We start from the raw sequence: 24,740 nt of genomic DNA, 5'->3' as shown, positions 1-24,740 counted from the left end.
CTGACCGATAACGGATAATGGATAATGAATAACGAAGATAGAACAATAACCCTTAAAAACCCCATCATACATGGTTACACATATTTACAAAGAAAGACGGTACACCTAGAGAGTTTTCAAAGCTTTAATAATAATAATAATATAACTTTCATCCCAAACCGTGCCTGTGAAAGGTACCACCACGCTACTCATAACACGCTCGGAGGGCTCAAAGCGTAGCTGTTAAAAAAAGCCATGCCGCAATTATGAAATTCACGGTGATCGCAGCAAGGCTTTAGGGCTAGGACCTTAGCTTGGCCTTTTGGCTGAGAGTAAGTGTCCCGGCTCCTAGGCTTTGTAGCGTATTATGAACTGACCGATAACGGATAATGGATAATGAATAACGAAGATAGATCAATAACCCTTAAAAACCCCAAAACCCCCCCTCACGGTAAACCGGTAAACCGTCCTCGTCTTGCTCCTCATTATTGACGTCTTCAAGGGCGTTTTCCTCACATTTGAATCGAACCTCTATCCTCTGTCATACGGACAATTTGATCATAGTCCAATAGAATTGTCCTAGTCCAAGAGGATGCAGTTTGCCTCGCCGCACAATTCCTCTGGTCTAAATTTTACCTTTTGTACTCGAGTGCCGCTGGTATTCGTTAGAAAAATTACTAAAGTAAGCCGCTTCACTAAATAAGCCGCAGGGCTGAACATTTGGGAAAAAAGTAGCGGCTTATAGTCCGGAATTTACGGTAGTTAACCATCAGGTTTCTATCCATCCATCCATTATCTGCACTGCTTATCCTCAGTAGGGTCGCGGGGGTGCTGGAGCCCATCCCAGCTATCTTCGGGCAGTGGGCAGGGGACACCCTGAACTGGTTGCCAGCCAGTCGCAGGGCACACAGGGACAGACAATTCGCTCGCTCATTCACACCTAGGGACAATTTGGACCGGCCAATTAACCTGACATACATGTTTTTGGAACGTGGGAGGAAACCGGAGTGCCCGGAGGAAACCCACGCAAGCACGGGGAGAACATACAAACTCCGCACAGGAAGTCTGGAGCTGGATTTGAACCCACGCAGGAGGTTCCCATGACATGAACTGTGCCGCACAAGCGCTAACCACTGCGCCGCCGTGCTGCCCCCAAAATTCCATTTATGAATAAAATGATGAGTCACAACACGTGGTAAGCTTTCTCTCCTGGCTTTGATCTCTTTGATCTCCGGCAAAACTAACATCAAATGCGACAGAAACAAAATGGAAATAAATCCAAACATCATTTTTGCCGTTCCATGTATTCCGTTACTCCCCAAGCCTGCACAAAATTGAGTCATTTTATTCATATTTAGTTTCTTTTGTCTTTTATTAGCATATTTGCTATTGGAGTCATCCAAAAGTCATTGAAAGTAATCCAGTTTCTGCCTTTAATCTCCTCACAAACACCCTTTTTAAAATATCATTTTTATTGATTTTGACCTACAGCCACCAATAGAAAGAGCAGTGCACCTGCTGGGACGTCAGAGGCTGATACAGGATATAGAACCAACAGTCAGGTAAAGACATAAACTAAAAAAACATGAAATACCAAAGCAGAATTGTATTGTATTGTACATGTGATCAGCAGATGACCCACAGCTTTCTGGACACAAAAGCAGATTTTATGACACTTCCTCCAGGAGAAATCCTACCTCCATGCAAGTTGATAGGCAGAACCCACCATGTCACCGAGAAAGTGACACAGGTTAGTAGTCTACCTATCAATTCAGATGATGATCTGTCAGGACCGGAACGGAGACAGGACCCACTTGCGTTACGTTTCCCTCAGTTTTATTGGAAAGAAAGGAAAGGATTGCATACACGATCCGGTGGTCGCAGGAGGCAGGGGTGTCAAACTCATTTGAACTCGGGGGCCACACGATAGAACAAACATTCTGTCAGGGGCCGGACTAGTAGAAAAAGAGAGATAAAGGAATAAGAGAAAGAGGGAGGAAAAGGGAGAGAGGGTGGGACAAAGAAAGAAAAAAAGAGAGAGGGAGAGAGCGTGAGAAACAAAAGAGATAAAAAGTCGTGAGAGAGGGGAAAAAGAAAAGGAGAGGAAGAAAGAAATCTAAAGAGCAATAGAAAGACAGAAGGAGAGAAAAGAGAAAAGAAAGCGCGAAGGGTATGAAGAAAGAAAGAGAAAAGCGAGAAAAGGAAAAAAGGCAGTTAGAGCAAAAGAGGTTAAAAGACCCAGAGAGAGAGAGAGAGAGAGAGAGAGAGAGAGAGAGAGAGAGAGAGAGAGAGAGAGAGAGAGAGAGAGAGAGAGAGAGAGAGAGAGAGAGAGAGAGAGAGAGAGAGAGAGAGAGAGAGAGAGAGAGAGAGAGAGAGAGAGAGAGAGAGAGAGAGAGAGAGAGAGAGAGAGAGAGAGAGAGAGAGAGAGAGAGAGAGTCTTTGTTCGAGGCACCTTTCTTTGACAACATCAAGTTGATATATTTCAACTTGCAACTTGTTTTACTCTTGCACTTCTCTGAGCGTTGTCTCGCGGGCCGGATTCAATCCCTTAGCGGGCCTCATCTGCCCCGCGGGCCGCCTCTTTGACACCTGTGCTCTGAACGTAGAAGTGGCACTTCTGTGGTGAGCAATGGGGGTGTCAGGAACAGAAAAAACGGGTCAGTAGCCGGGACTGGAGAGCAAAAACCGTGATCGAGGTCAGAAAACGGGTCGAAGCCCGGAGCAAAAGAGGAGTGAGTCAGGGTCCAAAAGCTTGCTGAAAGTAAACTGAGGTTCGCAGACGGACTGACAACTGTCACGGTTGCCATGGCGCCCAGTTGGTCCTCGCCGTGTGGCGCCAGCGTCTGACGCGGTCGCCATGGCGCCCAATTGGCCCCGCATGTGGACGCCAGCAAGCACTCGTTGACTGATTGCTCCCTGTGACTACTTAAACGCTGTCCTGTGAGTCGCCTATTGTCGGAGCGTCTGCGAAACTACGTTTTGACACGTCAAGCCCTGTTTTTGTCTGTCCTGTAGTTCTGTTCTTGTTTTCCTCCCGGCCATCGACCGTTTTTTTCCACTTCCGCGTTTCGAGCAATCTACTCCCCGCGACCAACGATCAAGGATTGCCTGTGGATTGTCTGTGTGTGGAGTCAAACTTTGGAAAATTTTACAAGACGAGATCAAACGGTGTCCAACTATTCACGTGTTCAAATTTAAATACAAAAAACATTACTGGCGGAATACAGAGATGAAGAAAATGCGGTATGAGTGATACGAGAGATTGGGAATAGTGCGTCTAGAACTATGGTTATTGTTGTTATTGTTACTATTATCATATCTGTTATTATTACTATTGTTGTTTTTATCATTGGTGTATTTAATAGGGAAGATGAAGGGAAAGGGAAAATAAGCATCTGCTTCTTATTACCCCTTTTCGAACATGTTATGTAACATTCTTTTGTTGTTGAGTTATTGTTTTTGTTCTGTTTTTATTTTAATGTTTAAATGTTCAAAATAAACTTTTCATTCATTCAAAATCATTACAATGCCGATAATGTGATAATAGATTTAACACAGTTTGTGGTACTTCCCTTGGGGTTGTTGGGAATTAATATCAAAAAGTAGTAGTAGTTTACCAAATTGTCGGAATTAGTTATCTGACTCCAACCTACATTCACACAACAATTTATGCGCATTCGTTTCTTGAGGGAAAAGATGAACAGGAAGCCGACATTTTGACACGGGGGCAGATTTATTTTCCCTGAAAATTTAACTAGGTGTACTCCATCGAAAACTGCGGAATCAGCGACGTTGGAGTCTCTGGGAAGCCTTTTTCTCAAGTCCTTTAGCTTTCTTCTATTGGCCATCTTCTCCCTGCATAATGGTGTGCCGACTCCTCCCATGGGCGTGCCAAGGAAGCCCCCTGGGCTTCACCATCTTGATGTCTGGGGTAATCAAAACAACACCGAGCGTTTCTATGTCATCAGGGCCTTTCTGCGTCACCAGCGTCTGGATGTGCCGATTATAGTATAGTATAGAATAGAATATACCTTTATTGTCATTGTTACAACATGGGATATATTGTGACAACGAAATTGGACGTGGCACTCCAGTTCCACATTTTACAGTGAGGATAAGGAAAACAAAGAGATAAAGGAACAAAGAAGATGTTTGTACTGTCCTTGTTGTTTAGGCTTTGTTTTCCTCCGGAGGGGGGGTATATGAGGGGGTGAGGGACAGACAGAGATGGGTGGATCCAACTAGATGTTTGATCTTACTGTACACACGGTCCAGTGTTTTTTTCCCTAATTGCTCAGTCCACTAGTTGAATGGATTTGGGAAGTACAGTCCTTAAACACGCCCGAATAAAGTCGCCGGCGACGATAAAAGCTCAGTATCAGTCGTACGTCCCGTTCCCGCCGTTCCTGTAAACAACATTTTCCACTAGGGAACCCTGACCTCGCACCACAGTCAGTGAATATCTTTTGCATTAAATGCAATTTGTATTCAATCGTATAAAATCCTTTATAGTCCAATGTATAAAATCCTTCATGGTTAAAGTTTTACTTGTTGTTTCTGTTGCCTTAATTTGTTGTAATGTGCTCTGCCGAAATAACTTTTTGGTTAGTTTTTCAACGTTCACTCACCCAGAGCAGACTTATACCTATTTAAATTGATGTGAGGAGGTTACCAGGAAGGGGAGGGTGAAGAAATCCTGGTGAGAGAGGGAGTTTGTATTTTCTGGGGGCAGAGGGGAGAAATACTAAAACCAGCCGAGAGGATACAAGCGCTAGAAACCAGAAACAGTTGTTTTACTAGTCAAAGCTAGAAACTTCAATTGGAATATGAAGAACGATTCCAGTTTTCACAGGAAGCAAAAAAATGGACCGTAAATCACGTGCCTTTGTGACCGAGACTCTCTGGTGTTTTTCCGGTCATATTGGAGCACCGACGACATCATACAAATACATTCACAAGCTCTTATTCAAAGGAAATTGAGGGAAGACCTTTAAAAATACAAAAGCCCGGTCATTTGAAGAAAATCTCACCCGTAAAACTGAAATACTGGACTTGAACGATGCAGCGATTGAAAAGTGGAACGCACTGGCACTGTGAGTAAAAGTCAAAACCAACGGTTATTGGGATTAAAGATGAAGTCCTATGGCTATGATTCTGGAAGGATGTGAACTGCAAAACCTGAAGAGGACTGATAACAGGAGAGTCAGGTTGAAAGCTTGTCTCTGCCGGGACGATGTCATCAGTCAGTGTCAGTGAGAACAGTCTATCTCGGGATGGGATGTCAACTCTGGGAACAGAAAACAGAAACACTCGGGTCAAAAGAGCTGTCCGCATATCGTCTATAGTTGCCCATGAGGTAAGTATCCAGTTGGTGATTACCAGGGTTGGGTAGGGTTACTTTAACTGGATTACTTTCAATTACTCTTGGATTACTCCAGTACCAAATATGCTAATAAAAGACAACTGGATTACTTTCAATGACTTTTGGATGACTCCAATACCAAATATGCTAATAAAAGACAAAAGAAACTAAATAGGAATAAAACGACTAAATTTTGGGCAGGCTTGGGGAGTAACGGAATACATGGAAGGGCAAAAATGATGTCGGCAAGCTGTTTGAATTTATTTTCATTTTGTTTCTGTCGCATTTGATGTTAGTTTTGCCGGAGATCAAAGAGATCAAAGCCAGGAGAGAAAGCTTACCACGTGTTGTGAGTCATCATTTGATTCATATTTAGTTTCTTTTGTCTTTTACTAGCATATTTGGTATTAGAGTCATCCAAAAGTCATTGAAAGTAATCCAGTTAAAGTAACCCTACCCAACCCTGGTCGCATTTTGTGTTAGTTTTGCCGGAGATCAAAGAGATCAAAGCCAGGAGAGAAAGCTTACCACGTGTTGTGAGTCATCATTTTATTCATATTTAGTTTATTTAGTCTTTTATTAGCATATTTGGTATTGGAGTAATGCAAAAGTAATTGAAAGTAATCCAGTTAAAGTAACCCTACCCAACCCTGGTCGCATTTGATGTTAGTTTTGCCGGAGATCAAAGAGATCAAAGCCAGGTGAGAAAGCTTACCACGTGTTGTGAGTCATCATTTTATTCATATTTAGTTTAATTTGTCTTTTACTAGCATATCTGGTATTGGAGTAATCCAAAAGTCATTGAAAGTAATCAAGTTAAAGTAACCCTACCCAACCCTGGTCGCATTTGATGTTAGTTTTGCCGGAGATCAAAGAGATCAAAGCCAGGAGAGAAAGCTTACCACGTTTTGTGAGTCATCATTTTATTCATATTTAGTTTCTTTTGTCTTTTATCAGCATATTTGGTATTGGAGTAATCCAAAAGTCATTGAAAGTAATCCAGTTAAAGTAACCCTACTCAACCCTGGTCGCATTTTATGTTAGTTTTGCCAGAGATCAAAGAGATCAAAGCCAGGAGAGAAAGCTTACCACGTGTTGTGAGTCATCATTTTATTCCATATTTAGTTTATTTTGTCTTTTACTAGCATATTTGGTATTGGAGTAATCCAAAAGTAATTGAAAGTAATCCAGTTAAAGTAACACTACCCAACCCTGGTCGCATTTGATGTTAGTTTTGCCGAGGATCAAAGAGATCAAAGCCAGGAGAGAAAGCTTACCACGTGTTGTGAGTCATCATTTTATTCATATTTAGTTTCTTTTGTCTTTTATTAGCATATTTGGTATTGAAGTCATCCAAAAGTAATTAAAAGTAATCCAGTTAAAGTAACCCTACCCAACCCTGGTGATTACTACTTTCTGTACTAATTGCATACCTGTCAACCTCCACTGATCCATGCCCTTACAAAATGTTTTATTTTCCCTTACAAAATACTAAATAATCTTACACCATTTTTTTTTCAAACGTGTTTATTTATATAGTTGAACATGTTATATTGTACATGTGTTTCCTAATATCATATAACATTTTGTTGTGAGATCCTGAGTTGCTCGACATGAATGAGGTTTATTATCAAAAAAGTTCAAAAATGAAGTCGCTTGCACGTTCACTGTAGAAGGAAAAAAATACATGCAAATATAATTAAGTAGAATAATACATTTTCTTATTCAAATTATGAATTCATTTTCTGCATTCAATTATTGTTGGTAATATACTGATTAAAGCACAGGTGTCAAACAGGCAGAGAAGCGCAAGAGAAAAACAAGCTGCAGGTTGAAAGCCAGGTGCCTCTCACAAAGACACTGTACTTGTATTTCTTTCTCTCTCTCTCTCTCTCTCTCTCTCTCTCTCTTTTCTGCCCCTTTTCTCCCACTCTCTCTCTCTCTCTTCCACACCTTTTCTCCCTTTCTGTCTCTGTTTCTTTTACTCTCTTTCTCTCTCTGTCTTTTAACCTCTTTTGCTCTAACTCTCTCTCTCTCTCTCTCTCTCTCTCTCTCTCTCTCTCCCCCGCACCTTTTCTCCCTCTCTGTCTGTTTCTTTTACTCTCTTTCTCTCTTTGTCTTTTAACCTCTTTTGCTATAACTCTCTCTTTCTTTTCTCCCTCTCTGTCTCTGTTTCTTTCACTCTCTTTCTCTCTCTGTCTTTTAACCTGTTTTGCTCTAACTCTCTCTCTTCTCCACACCTTTTCTCCCTTTGTGTCTTTGTTTCTTTCATTCTCTTTCTCTCTCTTGCCTTTTAACCTCTTTTGCTCTAACTCTCTCTCTTCTCCACACCTTTTCACCCTCTCTGTCTCTGTTTCTTTCACTCTCTTTCTCTCTCTGTTTCTTTTATCCTCTTTTGCTTTAACTTCCTTTTTTCCTTTTCTCGCTTTTCTCTTTCTTTCTTCATACCCTTCGCGCTTTCTTTTCTCTTTTCTCTCCTTCTGTCTTTCTATTTCTCTTTAGATTTCTTTCCTTCTCTCCCTTTCTTTTTCCCCTCTCTCACGACTTTTTATCTCTTTTGTTTCTCACGCTCTCTCCCTCTCTCTCTTTTTCTTTCTTTGTCCCGCCCTCTCCCCTTTTCCCTCCCTCTTTCTCTTATTTCTAAATTATACTCCTGGTGACGCTATGAGGAGGATGATAACGGATTGGACTTTGAGAAGGCATTCCAACTGTGGCGGGACAGCAAACCACAAAGGATATATGAACTGAAAAAATTGAAGCGATAACTGCTGTGTATTACCAATGAACTGTGAGTCATACCTAAGACTTATAACATTGGTAAAATGGCGGCGCCCTCTGTTGGCTGCGGCTGCATCGGCTCGCTACAACGGGTCAGGTGTATCGACATTTCGTTCTGTGTACATTGTTACAAAGAATGACAATACAAAGGAAATTATTATTATTATTATGATTAAAACTGAATGAATATATAGATTTATATTACATATTTGTCGCCGATTTACGGGACCCCTAGATCTCTGTTGGGACCCATAGATTTTTCAGCATGCGAGTCCCCGGGACCCATCACTTTTCACAGCTCAAATGAACACTGCATTTTCAGTTCTGACCTACATACTGTACTGTATTTATGCAGTTTTGGCTACAATTTGATCCGACCTTTGGCTGTCCTTGATCTTTGGGTGTCGCTGATGTATAGTCCCACCCATCAGCTCTGCTGGGGATGCCGGTGTCAGATCCCGGTGGGATTAAAAGCCGCTAATGATTAATTGCACCGTTCACAGGTCCATGTATGTGTATTTGTTCGAATCCCACAATAGAACAACATGACCCAGTTTTCTTGACGTAGTCGTGTGTGTATTCATTTATAATATAACTAATGAAGGGATTTTATGTGTGTATAGCACCCCCCCACACAAAACATTTTACGGTATAGTAAACCAGATTTAAGTTTTGAGACTATATACCACAGCCATATTCCCCTAGTGCACAGGTGCCAAAGAGGCGGCCCGCGGGCCGGATCAGGCCCGCTAAGGGATTGAATCTGGCCCGCGAGACAACACTCAGAGAAGCGCAAGAGGAAAAAAAAGCTGCAGGTTGAAATATGTCCACTTGATGTTGCCAAAGCCAGGTGCCTCGAACAAAGACATTGCACTTGTATTTCTTTCTCTCTCTCTCTCTCTCTCTCTTTCTTTTCTACCCTGTTTCCCACACTCTGTCTCTGTCTCTTTCACTCTCTATGTCTCTGTTTTTCTCTTCCTTTATTGCTCTTTGTCTCTTTCTCTCTCTGTCTTTTTAACTTCTTTTGCTCTAACTTCCTTTTTTCCTTTTTCTTTTTCTCTCTTCAAACCCTTCACGCTTTTTCTCTTTTCTCTCTTTCTTTCTTTCTATTTCTCTTTGGATTTCTTTCTTCCTCTCCCTTTCTTTTTCCCCTCTCTCACTACTGTTTATCTCTTGTTTCTCACGCTCCCTCCCCCTTTCTCTTTTTCTTTCTTTGTCCTGCCCTCTCTCCTTTCCCCTCCCTCTTTCTCTTATTTCTTTATCTTTCTTTTTCTTTCTCTTTAATCTACTAGTCCCCCGACAGACCGTTTGTTCTATCGTGTGGCCTAACTTCCTTTTTTCCTTTTCTCTCTTTTCTCTCTTCCTACCCTCTGCGCTTTCTTTTCTCTTTTCTCTCCTTCTGTCTTTCTATTTCTCTTTGAATTTCTTTCTTCCTCTCCCTTTCTTTTCCCCCTCTCTCACGACGTTTTATCTTTTGTTTAACACGCTCTCTCACTATCTCCCTTTTTTCTTTCTTTGGCCCGCCCTCTTTCCTTTTCCCTCCCTCTTTCTCTTATTTCTTTATCTCTTTCTCTTTAATCTAATAGTCCGGCCCCCGACAGAATGTTTGTTCTATCGTGTGGCCCCCGAGTTGAAATGAGTTTGACACCCCTGCCCTAGTGGGAGGTGGTTAGAGTCCTTTCTGACTCTTTTTGATTCAGAGGAGGGGATTCCCAGCCCCCTCACTCAACCCAACTAAGGTGTTGGGAGTCATTAGGTGAGCAAACCCCCCAATTCCAACCCCTAATGTTGAACGCCAAGCAGGGAGGCAACGGGTACCGATGTTTAAGTCTTAGGTATGACTCGGCCGAGGCTTGAACCTCAACCTTCCAGTCTCGGGGCGGGCGCCATACCCCCAAGGCCACCGAGCTGGTCAGTTTTGAGACTAACTTTATGAAATGTAATTTATGCACATTACTGTAAATTACAGAGCTGAAATCGCCCAACCCAACTAAGAAGATGTCGTTCCTACTCAATTATTTAGTCATTAGGTGTCATGAATCGGAACAGGATCAGGACCCAAACGCGTGATGTTCTCACACAAGCCTTTGGTTTTACGGGAAATGGGGAGTCATGCATGTTAGGCAGCGGTCTGGCGTGGAAAGACAGGAAGCCAGAGACCGACGAGATGGATTCCAATTGCCCGAGCAGATATCGGACAGATGGGGTTGACCGAACGGGACAGACAGGATAGATAATTAATCGGGAAATCGAAAATAAACAGGAGAAACTAGACGGGAACGAAAACCGAAGAAAATAATACACAGGACAAAAATAGACAGAAACTAAACTGAAAACCGATATTAAACAGGACAAAATAAACGGGAACAATACCGTACAGGAAATACCAACAGGAACAGGACCGAGTTGAAACCCCCGTCTTTCTGGGCAGAAGTTTGTTGAAGGGCTGACAAAGGAAGAAAGCCAATCTCGCAACCAGACGCAGCTGGCGCCACAAGGGCGGGGCCAATTGGGCACCATGGCAACCGTGATATTAGGTCTTTAGCGTTAACAGTATTATGGTCTTGATACTCTCTACCATTGCACATACCCTTGTCTTCCCTAGGTGCTATCTCTTGGTGCAGATGTTCTACCAGAGTACAAGTTGCAGACCCCTCGCATCCAGAAATGGACCATTCTCCACTACAGTCCATTCAAAGCAGTCTGGGACTGGGTCATCCTGCTGCTAGTGATCTACACGGCAATATTCACTCCTTACTCTGCTACATTTTTATTGAGGTCTGTTACCATCCACAACAATGTCTTGTTTTTGAGTCATTTGCGGTGGCTTCGTAGTATTAAAGTTTAAAGATTAAAGTCGCCGGCGACGATAAAAGCTCCGTCGGGGTGTGCAAGCTGCTGTTTATTGATAGCAGCAAGCAGGAGATTGATTTAGCGCTATGCTAACGTTAGCATCCGGTGGAACGTAAACAGCAATCACAATGACCACAGTTAGCTCTCTCGGTAGATAGAAGGGTCTACCTGATACTGCCAGAAACTCTATATTGCGTGAGCAGTGTGTGTCAATGATTCTGCTGTTATTGCAGCGCATAGTCCCTCACTCCTGTTTTTACCGGAGTCTCCGTCTCGGTCGTGCCGGTGTAGAGTGCGTCCTGCTAGTTGGACTGCGGTGTCGGGGAAGCCAATACTCCGTGATGACAAAAATACTGCAATTCCGGACGAAGCTGTTGGTGGCGATCCATTGGTCAGGAACATGCTCAGAAGCGCTGGTCTGTGTGGTAGCCTTCTTAGCCTAGCAGCTAAGCTCAGCCGGGAGCCTCGCTTTTACTTTCGCTCCCTCCGTCGTTTGTCGGGCAGACAGATCACCCAGGGAGATCCCGGTGGTCTCTGTATATCCCTCGGGATGTTGTGGATGTTATTGTTGTCGTGAAAGGAGTCGAAGGGAAAATATGAGGGATGAAAGAACACTAAAAATAAAAAGACGAACTGGAGAGCCTGAAGCCGCTGCACTCGCGCGGGCCGCCATCTTGACTCTTATGCGAGGCACATGAAAATGTTTCATTTTGGAACTTCATTAATAACTCACTAAGTTATACATTATTTTTTTCTGTCACCTTAGCGACCAGGAAGAAGCTGCCATGCAAACATGTGGTTACTCCTGCTCTCCTCTCAACGTGGTCGACCTTATTGTGGATATCATGTTCATCGTTGACATTATAATCAACTTCAGGACTACTTATGTCAACTCCAACGATGAGGTAAGTTATTACCAAGTATGTGAATGATTTGACCCCGATCTGTCCTTTCAAACACACGTTAAGAATATCACTAGAACAGCTTTTTTTCCATCTTTGCACCATTGCTAAAATTCGCCCTATGCTGTCTCAGTCGGATGCGGAGATTATGATTCACGCGTTTGCTACTTCCCATCTCGATGACTGTAATGCGCTACTCTCCGGTCTCCCGAAGTCCAAAGTCAAGAGCCTTCAGCTAGTACAAAATGCTGCAGCGAGGCTTTTAACTAAAACAAGAAAGTTTGATCACATGACCCCAATTTTGGCTAACCTGCATTGGCTCCCTGTTAGCTTAAGATGTGATTTGAAGGTTTTGTTGGTAGTATACAAAACCATGCATGGACTTGCTACCTCATATCTTTCAGATTTAATTACCCCCTATGTTCTGGTCCGGAGCCTTCGCTCTGAAAACGCTAGTCTACTCGTGATCCCAAGAGCCAAGAAGAAATCTGCAGGTTCCAGAGCTTTCTCCTTTCAGCCTGTGCTGTGGAATACTCTTCCCCCTAAGATTCGATATGCAACCTCAGTGTAACTGTTTAAATCTAGGCTTACTTCTATTCTATAGCATATGAATATCCTATATTCTATGTTGACTATATCTGTGTATTATTTGCCCTCATGTAGGTTTTAGATCAGGGGATGGTGTCATAATAGTCTGTAGTTTGCAAGAATCTTTGAACTGTGCAGCCCTTTGAGACTCTTTGTGACTAAGGGCGTCACAAATAAACATGACTTGATTTGACGGTTTCCTGCGTATCACATTCAAATAATCACTTCCTGTTCTCAGGTGGTGAGCCACTCTGCACGAATAGCGGTCCACTACTTCAAGGGCTGGTTCCTCATCGACATGGTGGCAGCTATTCCCTTTGACCTCCTCATCTACCGCTCAGGAGAGGAGGTGGTTAGGGGAGAGGGAGAGGTAGGGTGGAGGGAGGGAAAGACGAGGATATTATTGGGGGAGGATGACACTCAATGTGACAATCCCATTACTGTAAATTCCAGACTATAGAGCGCACCTGATTATAAGCCGCACCCACCACATTTTAAGAGGATAACCGCTTTTGTACTTACACAAGCCGCACCTGTATATAAGCCGCATGCGCCCACATTAAAACATGTAACACAACCACAAAAGTAACCCAAACCCGACTTTGAGTCCCGCGATTGTAACTGAATATAAGGTACACAGTCCAAAAACCACAGCCGGCAAAACGAACGGAAAATGATACCTGTACTTAAGGTTTAATGCAGACCTGCAGAGTCCGGATCCCGTCGAAAGTAATCCAAGGAAAAAAAAAAGTCCATATTTCCAAAGGTAAGGGTGGGAAAAATATATATCCACTATTGTCCGCTGCGTCCAAAAACACGTCTCACCTTTACTCCACTTCCCGTCAGCCCACGTTGTTTTCGCCCCTTCTTTTTGATTCGCCCGTGGAAAATATATCAGAATAAGTCTCTAAAATAAATACATTACAAAAATATACAGTTGCAAATACATATTATACATGGTTACACATATTTACAAAGAAAGACAGTATACCGAGAGAGTTTTCAAAGCTTTAATAATAATAACATAACTTTCATCCCAAACCGTGACTGTGACAGGTAGCAACACGCTACTAGCAACACGCTCTCAAAACAGTTAACGGGTCTGTTAAAAAAAATATACCGTACTTGTAAAAATCGCGGTAAACCATCCTCATCTTCCTCCTTATAACTGACGCCTTCAAAGTCATCTTCCTCAGTATCGGAAAGAAACTTTGTCATATTGACGTCGTCCCTCGCTATTCTAAAACACGTTAGCATCACGCTCGCAAAGTAAAGTTTACGTGCAATAGCTCTGTTTCCTTCTTTATCAGATTGCTCTATTGCTTTTAGCTTGAAAGCTGCGTCATGTGCCTTTCTTTTTGCAATTTGCATGATGAGGATATGTGTACGCTAATTGAATTTGTGCACAAGCTAAGAAGTTGCAGTCTTCCTCGGCGCATATTCCAGCGGTCTAAATCTTACCTTTTGTACTCGAGCGCCGCTGGCGGCCGTTAGAAAAAATACATAAATCGGCCGCATCACTGAATAAGCCGCAGGGTTGAACGTTTGGGAAAAAAGTAGCGGCTTATAGTCCGGAATTTACGGTACTTCCTTTTTCTCCTACCTACTTTGTCTTGTTGTACCTTCTCCTCCCCTTCCACTTCTCTGGTAAGGGCTGAGGAACAATTCCTCCAGGAACTTCCTGATTACCACATCATCACTTTAAGCTGTGTTTGTTGTAATATAACATAAGCGACAATGGTTCATTCCTTTTCATAAATGTATTTTTACTTTTCATTTTAATTTCACCCGCTTCAAAACAGTAACAGTGGAACTCATCAATAAACTAGTGTTGAACTCGCGAGAGAAATAGAGTTGTATGCAAAAGTGGGCACCCCTGATCATTTTCAAGATTTTCCTTTATAAATCATTGGTTGTTCGGATCAGCAATTTGAGTTAAATATATCATATACAATGTTACCTTTTTTTCAATTTTTTTTAATTCATTTAAAAAAATCTCATTGTGTTTATTTTTTCCTAGCTGTTTCTTTTTTCTTTTTGATCTCTATGTCAGACAGGACGAAAGGAAGACTGAGATCACTTGCGCTCGTTTCTTGGTTTTATTGAAAGGAAGGAAATGACAAGGTGGGATTCTTCGATCCGTTGGTTGGCGGATTGACGGAATTTGACAGGCGGGTGAAGGCTTTGCGGGAATGGTCGCGGACAGGCGTAATCGTAGTGTTGTTGGCCGGGGCTGGAGAAGAAGGGCGTCATAGTATTCGGAAAAGAGTTCAGGAGTCAGACGGGCAGGGCAGGTCGTAGGCAATTACAGAAACGGGTCGGCAACGGAGATCAATCAGAAGAAAACAGGGAGCAGGCAAAGAGTCAGAGGTACGGGCTTACTGAGCTGAAGGCAACAGGTAGCGTGAGTACAATCAGACAAAGAGTTACCGGAAGCTGGGGATTTAAATGTACAGGGTGCACCAATCAGCTGTCCTGTTGGCGCCAAATCCTGAACGCAGGTGTTCCTGATCCGGGTGATTGTGACACTCTATTTACTTTTTTCCTTTGTTTCTTTATTTTCTTTTTTTCTGGCTTTTTTTCAGAATTTTTCCTTCTTTTTTCTCTTCCTTTTGTTTCTTTTTTTTCTCAGCTTTTCACTACTTTTTAATTTTGGTATTTTTTTCTTTTTTGTTCTATTTCCCCCCCCTTCCTTTTAGTCATTTTGTGCACAATTTTACATAATATTTGGTTGTGTAGGGATTGAAGAAGCAAAAACAACCTGAAGAGCCGTTTGGGACCCGAAAGAGCCGGTTCTCTTTAGTGAGCCGAGCCGAAGAAGCCGGTTCTTGAAAAACTACTGACTTTACTCAACTTTGTTCTACTTCTACATTTTACCTTTATGCACTGTAACTTTGACTTAATTGGCTTCTTAATTAGCAATTTCAAGCCCTGATTTTTGTGAGCTGGCTAGATTTTCTTGTGCGCGGAATAGCTCTGGGTAGTGCCCAATTGTGCACGCGCGCAGCTTAGAGGGAACATTGATCATATAGCAGACCAACACAGTGATATCTGAGAAGTGAAATGAAGTTCATAGGATTTACAGAAAGCGTGCAATAATTACTTGAACGAAAGTAGGCAGGTGCATAAATTTGGGCACCCTTGTTGTTTTATTGATTTGAATACCTTTAGCACTAATTATTGGAACACAAAATTTGTTTGGTAAGCTCGTTGACCCTTGACCTACAGACACAGTTGAAGCCGATCATGAGAATGGGTATTTAAGGTGGCCAGTTGCAAGATGTTCTCCTCTTTGCCTCTTCTCTGAAGAATGGCAACATGGGAGCCTCAGAACAACTGTCAAATGACCTGAAAACAAAGATTGTTCAACATCGTGGTTTAGGGGAAGGATACAAAAAGCTAGCACAGTGATTTTAGCTGTCAGTTTCCACTATGAGGAACATAGTAAGTAAATGGAAGAACACAGGCATAGTTCTAGTTAAGGCCTGCAGTGGCAGGTCAAGAAATATCTCAGATAAGCAGAGCCAAAGGATGGTGAGAACAGTCAAACTCAACCCACAGACCAGCTCCAAAGACCTACAACATGTTCTTGCTGCAGATGGTGACACTGCGCATCGTTCAAAAATCCAGCGCACTTTGCACAATCAGATGCTTTTTGGAAGAGTAATGCGACAGAAGCCTTTTCTGCGCACATGCCACAAACAGCGTCGCTTGAGGTATGCTAAAGCACATTTGGACGAGCCATCTTCAATTTGGAATAAGGTACTCTGGACTGATGAAACTAAAATAGAGTTATTTGGACATAATCAGGGGCAAAGAAGAACACAGCATTCCAAGACAAACACTTGCTACCCACAGTAAAATTTGGTGGTGGTTCCATCATGCTGTGGGGCCAGTGCAGGTACTGGAAATCTTGTTAAAGTTGAAGGTCGCATGGATTCCAGTCAGTATCAGCAGATTCTTGCCAATAATGTTCTAGAATCAGTCACAAAGCTGAAGTTGGGCCGGGGCTTGATCCTTCAACAAGACAACGACCCCAAACACTGCTCAAATTCTACTAAGGAATTCTTGCAGAAGAACAAGTCCAATGTTCTGGAATGGCCATCTCAGTCCCCAGACCTGAATATTATTGAAAATCTGTGGTGTGATTTAAAGCGGGCTGTCCATGCTCGGAAACCATCAAACCTGACTGAAGTGGAGATGTTTTGTCAAGAAGAATGGTCCAAAATAACTTCAACCAAAATCCAGACCCTCATTGGAAGCTGTAGGAAGCATTTAGAGGCTATTTTTTCTGCAAAAGGAAGATCTACTAAATATTGATGGAATTTTTCTGTTGGGGTGCCCAAATTTATGCACCTGCCTACTTTTGTTTCAGCAATTATTGCACATTTTCTGTAAATCCTATGAACTTCATTTCACTTCTCAGATGTCACTGTGTTTGTCTCTAAATGATTTATTTAACTGAAATTGTTGGTCCGAACAACCAATGATTTATAAAGGAAAATCTTGAAAATGATCAGGGGTGCCCAAACTTTTGCATACAACTGTAAGTATGCCACCAGACTCTTATTCTTCTTCATCTATGTCACTACCACATTTTGTGCCTCTGTACTTTCCATGCAGCGCCATCTGTAGACAGTAACGTTCCATAACACTACAAACAAAAACATTGTATTGTTTCATTCTATGTCTTGATTCTCCAGTTGGTCAGTAATCCCGAGATGGTCTGGCTAGGTTGAAGCTAGGGAGCTCCCGACTTGACTTGTTAAACACGGGCTTGTGTCCCTTATCCTTCAACCTAATTCGACACCTCGCTGAGATTTGAACTTTCTTACCCTCATTGTATACGGGCTTTGCTAGATTAAAAGATAATATTGAGGGGAAGGGGAAGTAATGGGATTTATACCACAAGTTATAGGATTGCTCAAATAAACAGATACACTAAATAACTGGAACTGAATAGACTAGAGAATAGAATATACCTTTATTGTCATTGTTACAAAATGGGTTAACATATTGTGACAACGAAATTGGGCATGACACTCCAGTTTCACACATTCACACTGAGGTAAAAAGCCAAGAAGATAAAGGAACAGAGAAGATAAGGTTATAAAACAAGGAGGATAAGGTTATAGTTATAATTTACACAATATTTACACAAGAAATGTCGGCATGTAGGATGTTACATACAGTTGGTATCGTAAGGGTCTGTGCAATATGCATTTGTTGCAAAATAGTCATCATAGTGCAAAAAAATAGTCAACATTGTGCAAGGTGAGCAGTAAACATAGTGCAGTCAACCTAGTGCAAGAAACATAGACATGAGTACCATTTTACGTTCGTATGAGGTAGTGTGTTTGCTAGAGTTTTCAGTTTTTGGTGCGGTGTGTGTTAAGGGTGGTAATGGCTCTGGGGAAGAAACTGTCTCTGAGTCTGTTTGTTTTTGTTTTGTGTGACCTGCAGCGCTTGAACTATTTACTGTTAACAATCACATACATGTCAACAATAATTTAGTGGATACGTTATGATGTAGGAAAAGCCCCTTTTCAACGTATACAGTGGGACCTCGCTACTTCGCGGTTCCACGTTCACGGGTTCAGAGCTTCGCGGGTCTAAAAAGTAATAATAATAAAATATATTATACATATATATAATATATATATATATATATATATATATATATATATATATATATGTTTTTTTCAAGCATTTTTGAAGGGGCGTTGCTACTTCGCAGATTTTCACTTTTCGCGGGTGGTTTTGGTACCCATTAACCGGGTATAAAAAATAATAATAATAAAAAAAATTGGAAAAAAAAACCAATATATATATATATAAATATATATATATAAATATATATATATATATATATATATATATATATATATATATATATATATAATTTTATTTTTTTTTTCCAAGCATTTTTGAAGGGGCGTTGCTACTTCGCAGATTTTCACTTTTCGCGGGTTGTTTTGTTCCCCATTAACCGGGTCTAAAAATAATAATAATAAAATAAAATAATTAAAAAAAAAATATATATATATATATATATATATATATATATTTATATATATAATATATATTTATATATATATTTATATATATATTTATATATTTATATATATCTATTTTTTAAGCATTTTTGAAGGGGCGTCGCTACTTCGCGGATTTTCACTTTTCGCGGGTGGTTTTGGTCCCCATTAACCGCGATAACAGAGGAATTACTGTAGTGACTATTTTTCCTGTCACATATTCGATGACTTCCTCCTGTTTTTGCCAGACCACCACCCTCATCGGCCTATTGAAGACCGCTCGCCTCCTGCGACTGGTTCGCGTAGCCAGGAAATTGGATCGGTACTCCGAGTACGGTGCGGCGGTGCTCTTCCTCCTCATGTGCACTTTCGCACTCATTGCCCACTGGCTCGCTTGCATCTGGTAGCCTCGATTTGTTACTTGAGTTTTTTGAATACCACTTGCCACTGAATGTGTTTGTATTTCCAATTGGATGACAGGTACGCCATAGGCAATGTAGAACGTTCGACTTCGGCCGGGATCGGCTGGCTGGACACGCTAGCCGAGCAGCTAGGAAGACCTTATAACGACTCCGTCATGGGATCCGGTCCCTCCATACGGGACAAATACGTCACAGCCCTTTATTTCACTTTTAGCAGTCTGACCAGTGTGGGATTTGGGAACGTGTCCCCAAACACCAACTCTGAAAAGATCTTCTCCATTTCTGTTATGCTTATTGGGGGTAAGTCCAACAGACATGAGTATTTACAGTGGCTTGCGAAACTATTTGGCCCCCTTGAACTCTGTGCCCAAACTAACAAACACGATAGGGCGGGGCTAAGTTAATTGCGTCATAACATGGCGTTGCCGCGTTCGGCACACTAGTAAGTAGATCCAGTTTTTAAAACGTAGTTAGTTATCTACAAACTTGGAAAACTGAAAAAAAAACGATAATAAAACGTTGCAGCCTGGTTTTAGTCGCAAATTAAGTAGCGCCTCGACGGCTTTCTGTCACGAGTTGGAAGGGGTGACCGGACCAGAACGGAGGCAGGAAGGGGAGAACTCAATTGCGTACGATCAAAGCTTTTATTTACCAAAATAAAAGTTGTCCAAAAACTCCGGGACAAAACAGAACAAAAACATTCTTACACTCAGAATGGTCAGGTACAGGTTTCCTCCGACTTAAACTAAACAGGACAAGGCATAACAGAACAGAAAAGGAATAATGAGCCAACACCCGCAATACCCAGCACCCAACCTTAAATAGCAGCCACGCAGTTAGCTGATCTGCTTTAGTTGATGTCCAGGGGGCGGGGCAGACCGGTCGCCACGGCGACCATGACACTTTCCTTCATTCGCTTGCTAACACGCCCCCGCGAAAAGCGACAGCTCACTGGAAGCTTCTACGGAAGGGCAAAAAAAAAAAAAAAACGGGGAATGGAAGTAGACTGCCAGCCCGAGGACCCCCTGGTGTCCGCTTTTGAAGACGAATGCGTGGAGCTTTGTGACGTGAAAGACAATAAATTTGACTTTTGCCACATTTCAGACTTCAAACTTGAAGATGTAAAACTGTCATTTCTTGTGAAGCATCAACAATAAGTGGGACACAATAATGAGGTGGAACACACTTCATTGGATATTTTAAACTTTTTTAACAAATAAAAAACGAAAAAAAGTGGGTGTGCAAAATGATTCAGCCCCTTTACTTTCAATGCAGCAAACTCTGTCCAGAAGTTCAGTGAAGATCTTTGAATGATTCAATGTTGATCTCAATGACTAACGATGATAAATGGAATCCACCTGTGTGCAATCAAGTCTCTGTATAAATGCACCTGTACTGTGATAGTCTCAGAGGTCTGTTTAAAGCGCAGAGAGCATCACGGAGAACGAGGAACACACCAGGCAGGTCCGAGATACTGTTGTGGAGAAGTTTAAAGCTAGACTTGGATACAAAAAGATTTCCCAAGCTTTAAACATCCCAAGGAGCACTGTGCAAGCAATAATATTGAAATGGAAGGAATTTCAGACCACTGCAAATCTACCAATATCGGGCCGTCCCCCTAAACTTTCAGCTCATACGAGGAGAGAACTGATCAGAGATGCAGCCAAGAGGCCCATGATCACTCTGGATGAACTCCAGAGGTTTACAGCTGAGGTGGGAGAATCTGCCCATAGGACAACAATCAGTTGTATACTGCACAAATCTGGCCTTTATGGAAGAGTGGCAAGAAAAAAGCCATTTCCTAACAATATCCATAAAAAAGTGTCGTTTAATGTTTGCCACAAGCCACCTGGGAGAAACACCAAACATGTGGAAGAAGGTGCTCTGGTCAGATGAGACCAAAATCAAACTTTTTGGCAACAATGCAAGACGTTATGTTTGGCGTAAAAGCAGCACAGCTCATCACCCTCAACCCACCATCCCCACTGTCAAACTTGGTGGTGGCAACATCATGGTTTGAGGCTGCTTTTCTTCAGCAGGGACAGGGATGGTTAAAATTGATGTGAAGATGGATGGAGCCAAATTCTGGAAGAAAACCTGATGGAGTCCTGAAACACCTGAAACTGGGACGGAGATTTGTCTTCCAACAAGACAATGATCCAAAACATAAAGCAAAAGCTACAATGGAATGGTTCACCAAAAACATATCAAAGTGTAAGAATGGCCAAGTCAAACTCCAGACCTTAATCCAATTGAGAATCTGAGGAAAGAACTAAAAACTGCTATTCACGAAAGCTTTCCATCCAACCTCACTGAGCTCAAGCTGTTTTGCAAGGAGGAATGGGCCAAAATATCAGTTTCTCGATGTGCAAAACTGATAGACATACCCCGAGCGACTTTCAGCTGTCATCGCAGCAAAAGGTGGCGCTACAAAATATTAACTCAATGGGGCTAAATCATTTTGCACACCCACTTTTTTGTTTTTTATTTGTTAAAAAAGTTTAAAATATCCAATTAAGTGTGTTTCACTTCATAATTCTGTCCCACTCATTGTCGATACAAGTAATGACAGTTTTATATCTTGATGTTTAAAGTCTGAAATGTGACAAAGTTCAAGGGGGGGGGCAAATAGTTTCGCAAGCCACTGTATATCACGAGTTCCACCACAATGATGAAGTGTCTGTCTCTTCGCCAGCTCTGATGTACGCTAGCATATTTGGCAACGTGTCGGCCATTATCCAACGGCTCTACTCTGGTACAGCTCGCTACCATGCTCAGATGATGAGAGTTCGGGAGTTTATCCGCTTCCACCAAATTCCCAACCCTTTGAGACAGAGACTAGAAGAATATTTTCAACACGCCTGGTCCTATACAAATGGAATTGATATGAATGCAGTGAGTATATGCATGTCTTGCTCCATGTTTAATCAGATGGTTTTGTGTTTCCCTTGTGATAAGCGGACTGAACACACCTTCCCTCCAAGCTGCTCGCACATTCTTAGCGCACAAGAAAATCTAGCCAGCGCACAAAAATCAGGGCTCAAAATTACGTATTAAGAAGCGACTTAAGTCAAAGTTACAGTGCATGAAGGTAAAAATACACGGGTTCCCCTGATGTTGTGTCCTAAATGCGGTATTTTGAAGTCAGGTCGAAGTAGAACGAAGTTGAGTAAAGTTAGTAGAGTTTGTCGAGAACCGGCTTCTTCGGCTCGGCTCACTAAAAGGAACCGGCTCTTTCGGGTCCTAAATGGCTCTTCGGGTTGTTTTTGCTTCTTTCATCCCAAAATGACCAAATATGATGTAAAATTATGCACAAAATGACTTAAAGGAAGGGGGGAATGGAACAAAAAAGAGAAAAAAATACCAAAATGAAAAAGTAGTGAAAAGCTGAGAAAAAAAGAAACAAAAGGAAGAGAAAAAAAGAAGGAAAGATTGAGAAAAAAGCCAGAAAAAAAGAAAATAAATAAATGTAGGAAAAAAGTAAATAGAGAACAACAAGAAAAAAGTAACAGCTCGGAAAAAATAAACACAATGAGACTTTTTTAAAGGAATTTTTAAAAAAGTAGAAAAAAAACACAGAAAAAAGAAGAAAAAGTTTGTTGCATTCAAATAATTTCCAATGATATCAAGTGAATCGTGTTGCCAACATTGTACTTCCACTAAAAAATGTGATTAAGTACAGTTCTGTATCTTACTAAAAATGTTAGTATTATCTGACAAAATATATCAGGAAAAAAAAGAAATGGATATCTTGTGAAATAATTGTAAAAACAAACGACGTTTGTAGGCCGTACAACCTTTGCAATAGTACATGAGTCAATTCATTCAAAAGTGATTTTTTTTTTTTTGCATTGCCGGAAACTCAGCAAAATGTAACTTGATGTCAAGTTTTGGACATGTTTGATCATTAATTATCTTGCCACACTTGGGATTATGGTGGCTCACTGTTGTTTCAAGCGTTGCTCACCGACTTTGTGTGAACGCTCAGACCCGTAAGGAAAATTACAGGGAACATTGGTTGTCGGTAAGATATTTAGTTTTCCTTTCTGTTTCCTTCAGGTTCTAAAAGGGTTCCCAGAGTGTCTCCAGGCAGATATTTGTCTTCACCTCAACAGGTCTCTGTTGCAGAACTGCAAAGCCTTTAAAGGTATTTAAGGAATGGTTGTCAGGACCAGAACGGAAACGGGGCACACTCGCGTAACGATTTTCAGTTTTTTTGGGAAGAAGGGAAAGGATTGCACACACGATCCGGTGGTCGAGAGGAGCAGGTCACTCTGAACGCGGAAGTGGCACTTCCATGGCGAGCGATGGTGGTGTCGGGAACGGAAAAAAACGGGTCAGTAGCCAGGATAGAAGAGCAAAAACGTGGTCGGGATCGGAAACAAGACAAAAGCCAGGAGAGGGGAGTAAACGTGGTTGAGATCAAATAGGGATCGTTATTCGGGACAGGAGAGCAGACGTGGTCGAGATCAAAACAGTTAGTAATTCGGGACGGGAGAGCAGACGTGGTCGAGATTAAAAAAGGTCGTAGCGGGAGACAAACAGGAGCAAAAAAACGGGACAGGCAAAAAAGGGCTTGCCATGTAAAAACAGAGATTCGCGAACGGACCGACAAAAGGGGACTGACAGGACAGAGTTTAAATACTGACAGGGAGCCAATTTGTCAACAAGCTACAGCTGGCGACACACGGGCGCGGCCAATTGGGGTCCAAAACATGGTCGGGATCGGAAACGAGACGAAAGCCAGGAGAGGAGAGTCGACGTGGTCGAGATCAAAAGCGGATTGTTATTTGGGACGGGAGAGCAGACGTGGTCGCCATCAAAACAGTTCGTAATTCGGGACGGGAGAGCAGACGTGGTCGAGATCAAAACAGGTCGTAGCGGGAGACAAACAGGAGCAAAAAACGGGACAGGCGAAAAAGGGCTTGCCTTTGAAGGTATTAAAGGAATGGGTGTCAGGACAAGAACGGAAATAGGAACCACTCGCGTAACGTTTCTCACAGATTTATTGGAAAGAAGGAAAAGGAGCGCACACACGATCTGGAGATTGCTGGTCGTGGGGAGTTGGTTGCTCAGACGTGGAAGTGGGACTTCCGTGGCGAGCAATAGCGGTGTCAGGAACGGAAAAACGGGTCAGTAGGAAGAGCAAAAACGTGATCGGAATCAAAAAACTACTCGTTATACGGGGCGGGAGAACAGACGTGGTCGAGATCTAAACAGTTCGAAATTCGGGACGGGTGAGCAGACGTGGTCGAGATCAAAACAGGTCGTAGCAGGAGACAAACAGGAGCAAAAAAAAGGTCAGGCGAAAAAGGGCTTGCCGTGTAAAAGCAGAGATTCGCAGACGGACCGACAAAAGGGGACTGACAGGACAGAGTTTAAATACTGACAAGGAGCCATTCTGTCAACAAGCTGCAGCTGGCGCCACACGGGCGGGGCCAATTGGGCACCAGGGCAACCGTGACAATGGTTTATTACAGAGGTGTCAAACTCATTTTAACTCGGGGGGCCACACGATAGAACAAACATTCTGTCGGGGGCCGGACTAGTAAATCAAAGAGAAAGAAAAAGAGGGATAAAGAAATAAGAGAAAGAGGAAGGGAAAAGGAGAGAGGGCAGGACAAAGAGAGAGGGAAAGAGCATGAGAAATAAAAGAGATAAAGAGAGAAGTCATGAGAGAGGTGGAAAAGAAAGGGAGAGGAAGAAAGAAATCCAAAGAGAAATCGAAAGACAGAAGGAGAGAAAAGAGAAAATAAAGCGCAAAGGGTAGGACGAGAGAAAGAGAAAAGAGAGAAAAGGAAAAAAGCAAGTTAGAGCAAAA

The 24,740-nt window shown here is 42.1% G+C and overlaps 1 protein-coding gene across 1 annotated transcript in view; it reads left to right on the top strand.

The window, feature by feature from the left end:
• Positions 1-24,740, top strand: part of LOC148376737 (voltage-gated inwardly rectifying potassium channel KCNH6-like) — a 79,226-nt gene that overhangs the window by 33,739 nt on the left and 20,747 nt on the right. The window contains exons 6-14 of the mRNA XM_088326706.1: positions 1,471-1,541; positions 1,613-1,729; positions 10,725-10,897; positions 11,739-11,877; positions 12,701-12,832; positions 18,746-18,900; positions 18,978-19,219; positions 21,615-21,814; positions 22,979-23,066. Coding sequence (XP_088182832.1) covers positions 1,471-1,541; positions 1,613-1,729; positions 10,725-10,897; positions 11,739-11,877; positions 12,701-12,832; positions 18,746-18,900; positions 18,978-19,219; positions 21,615-21,814; positions 22,979-23,066 — 1,317 coding nt within the window. The remainder of the gene's footprint in view (positions 1-1,470; positions 1,542-1,612; positions 1,730-10,724; positions 10,898-11,738; positions 11,878-12,700; positions 12,833-18,745; positions 18,901-18,977; positions 19,220-21,614; positions 21,815-22,978; positions 23,067-24,740) is intronic.

The sequence above is a fragment of the Urocampus carinirostris genome, chromosome 1 (assembly GCF_059441175.1).
Source record: "Urocampus carinirostris isolate Australia breed hairy pipefish chromosome 1, RoL_Ucar_1.0, whole genome shotgun sequence".
Lineage (NCBI taxonomy): Eukaryota > Metazoa > Chordata > Actinopteri > Syngnathiformes > Syngnathidae > Urocampus > Urocampus carinirostris.
This window is presented reverse-complemented; position numbering and strand designations above follow the sequence as displayed.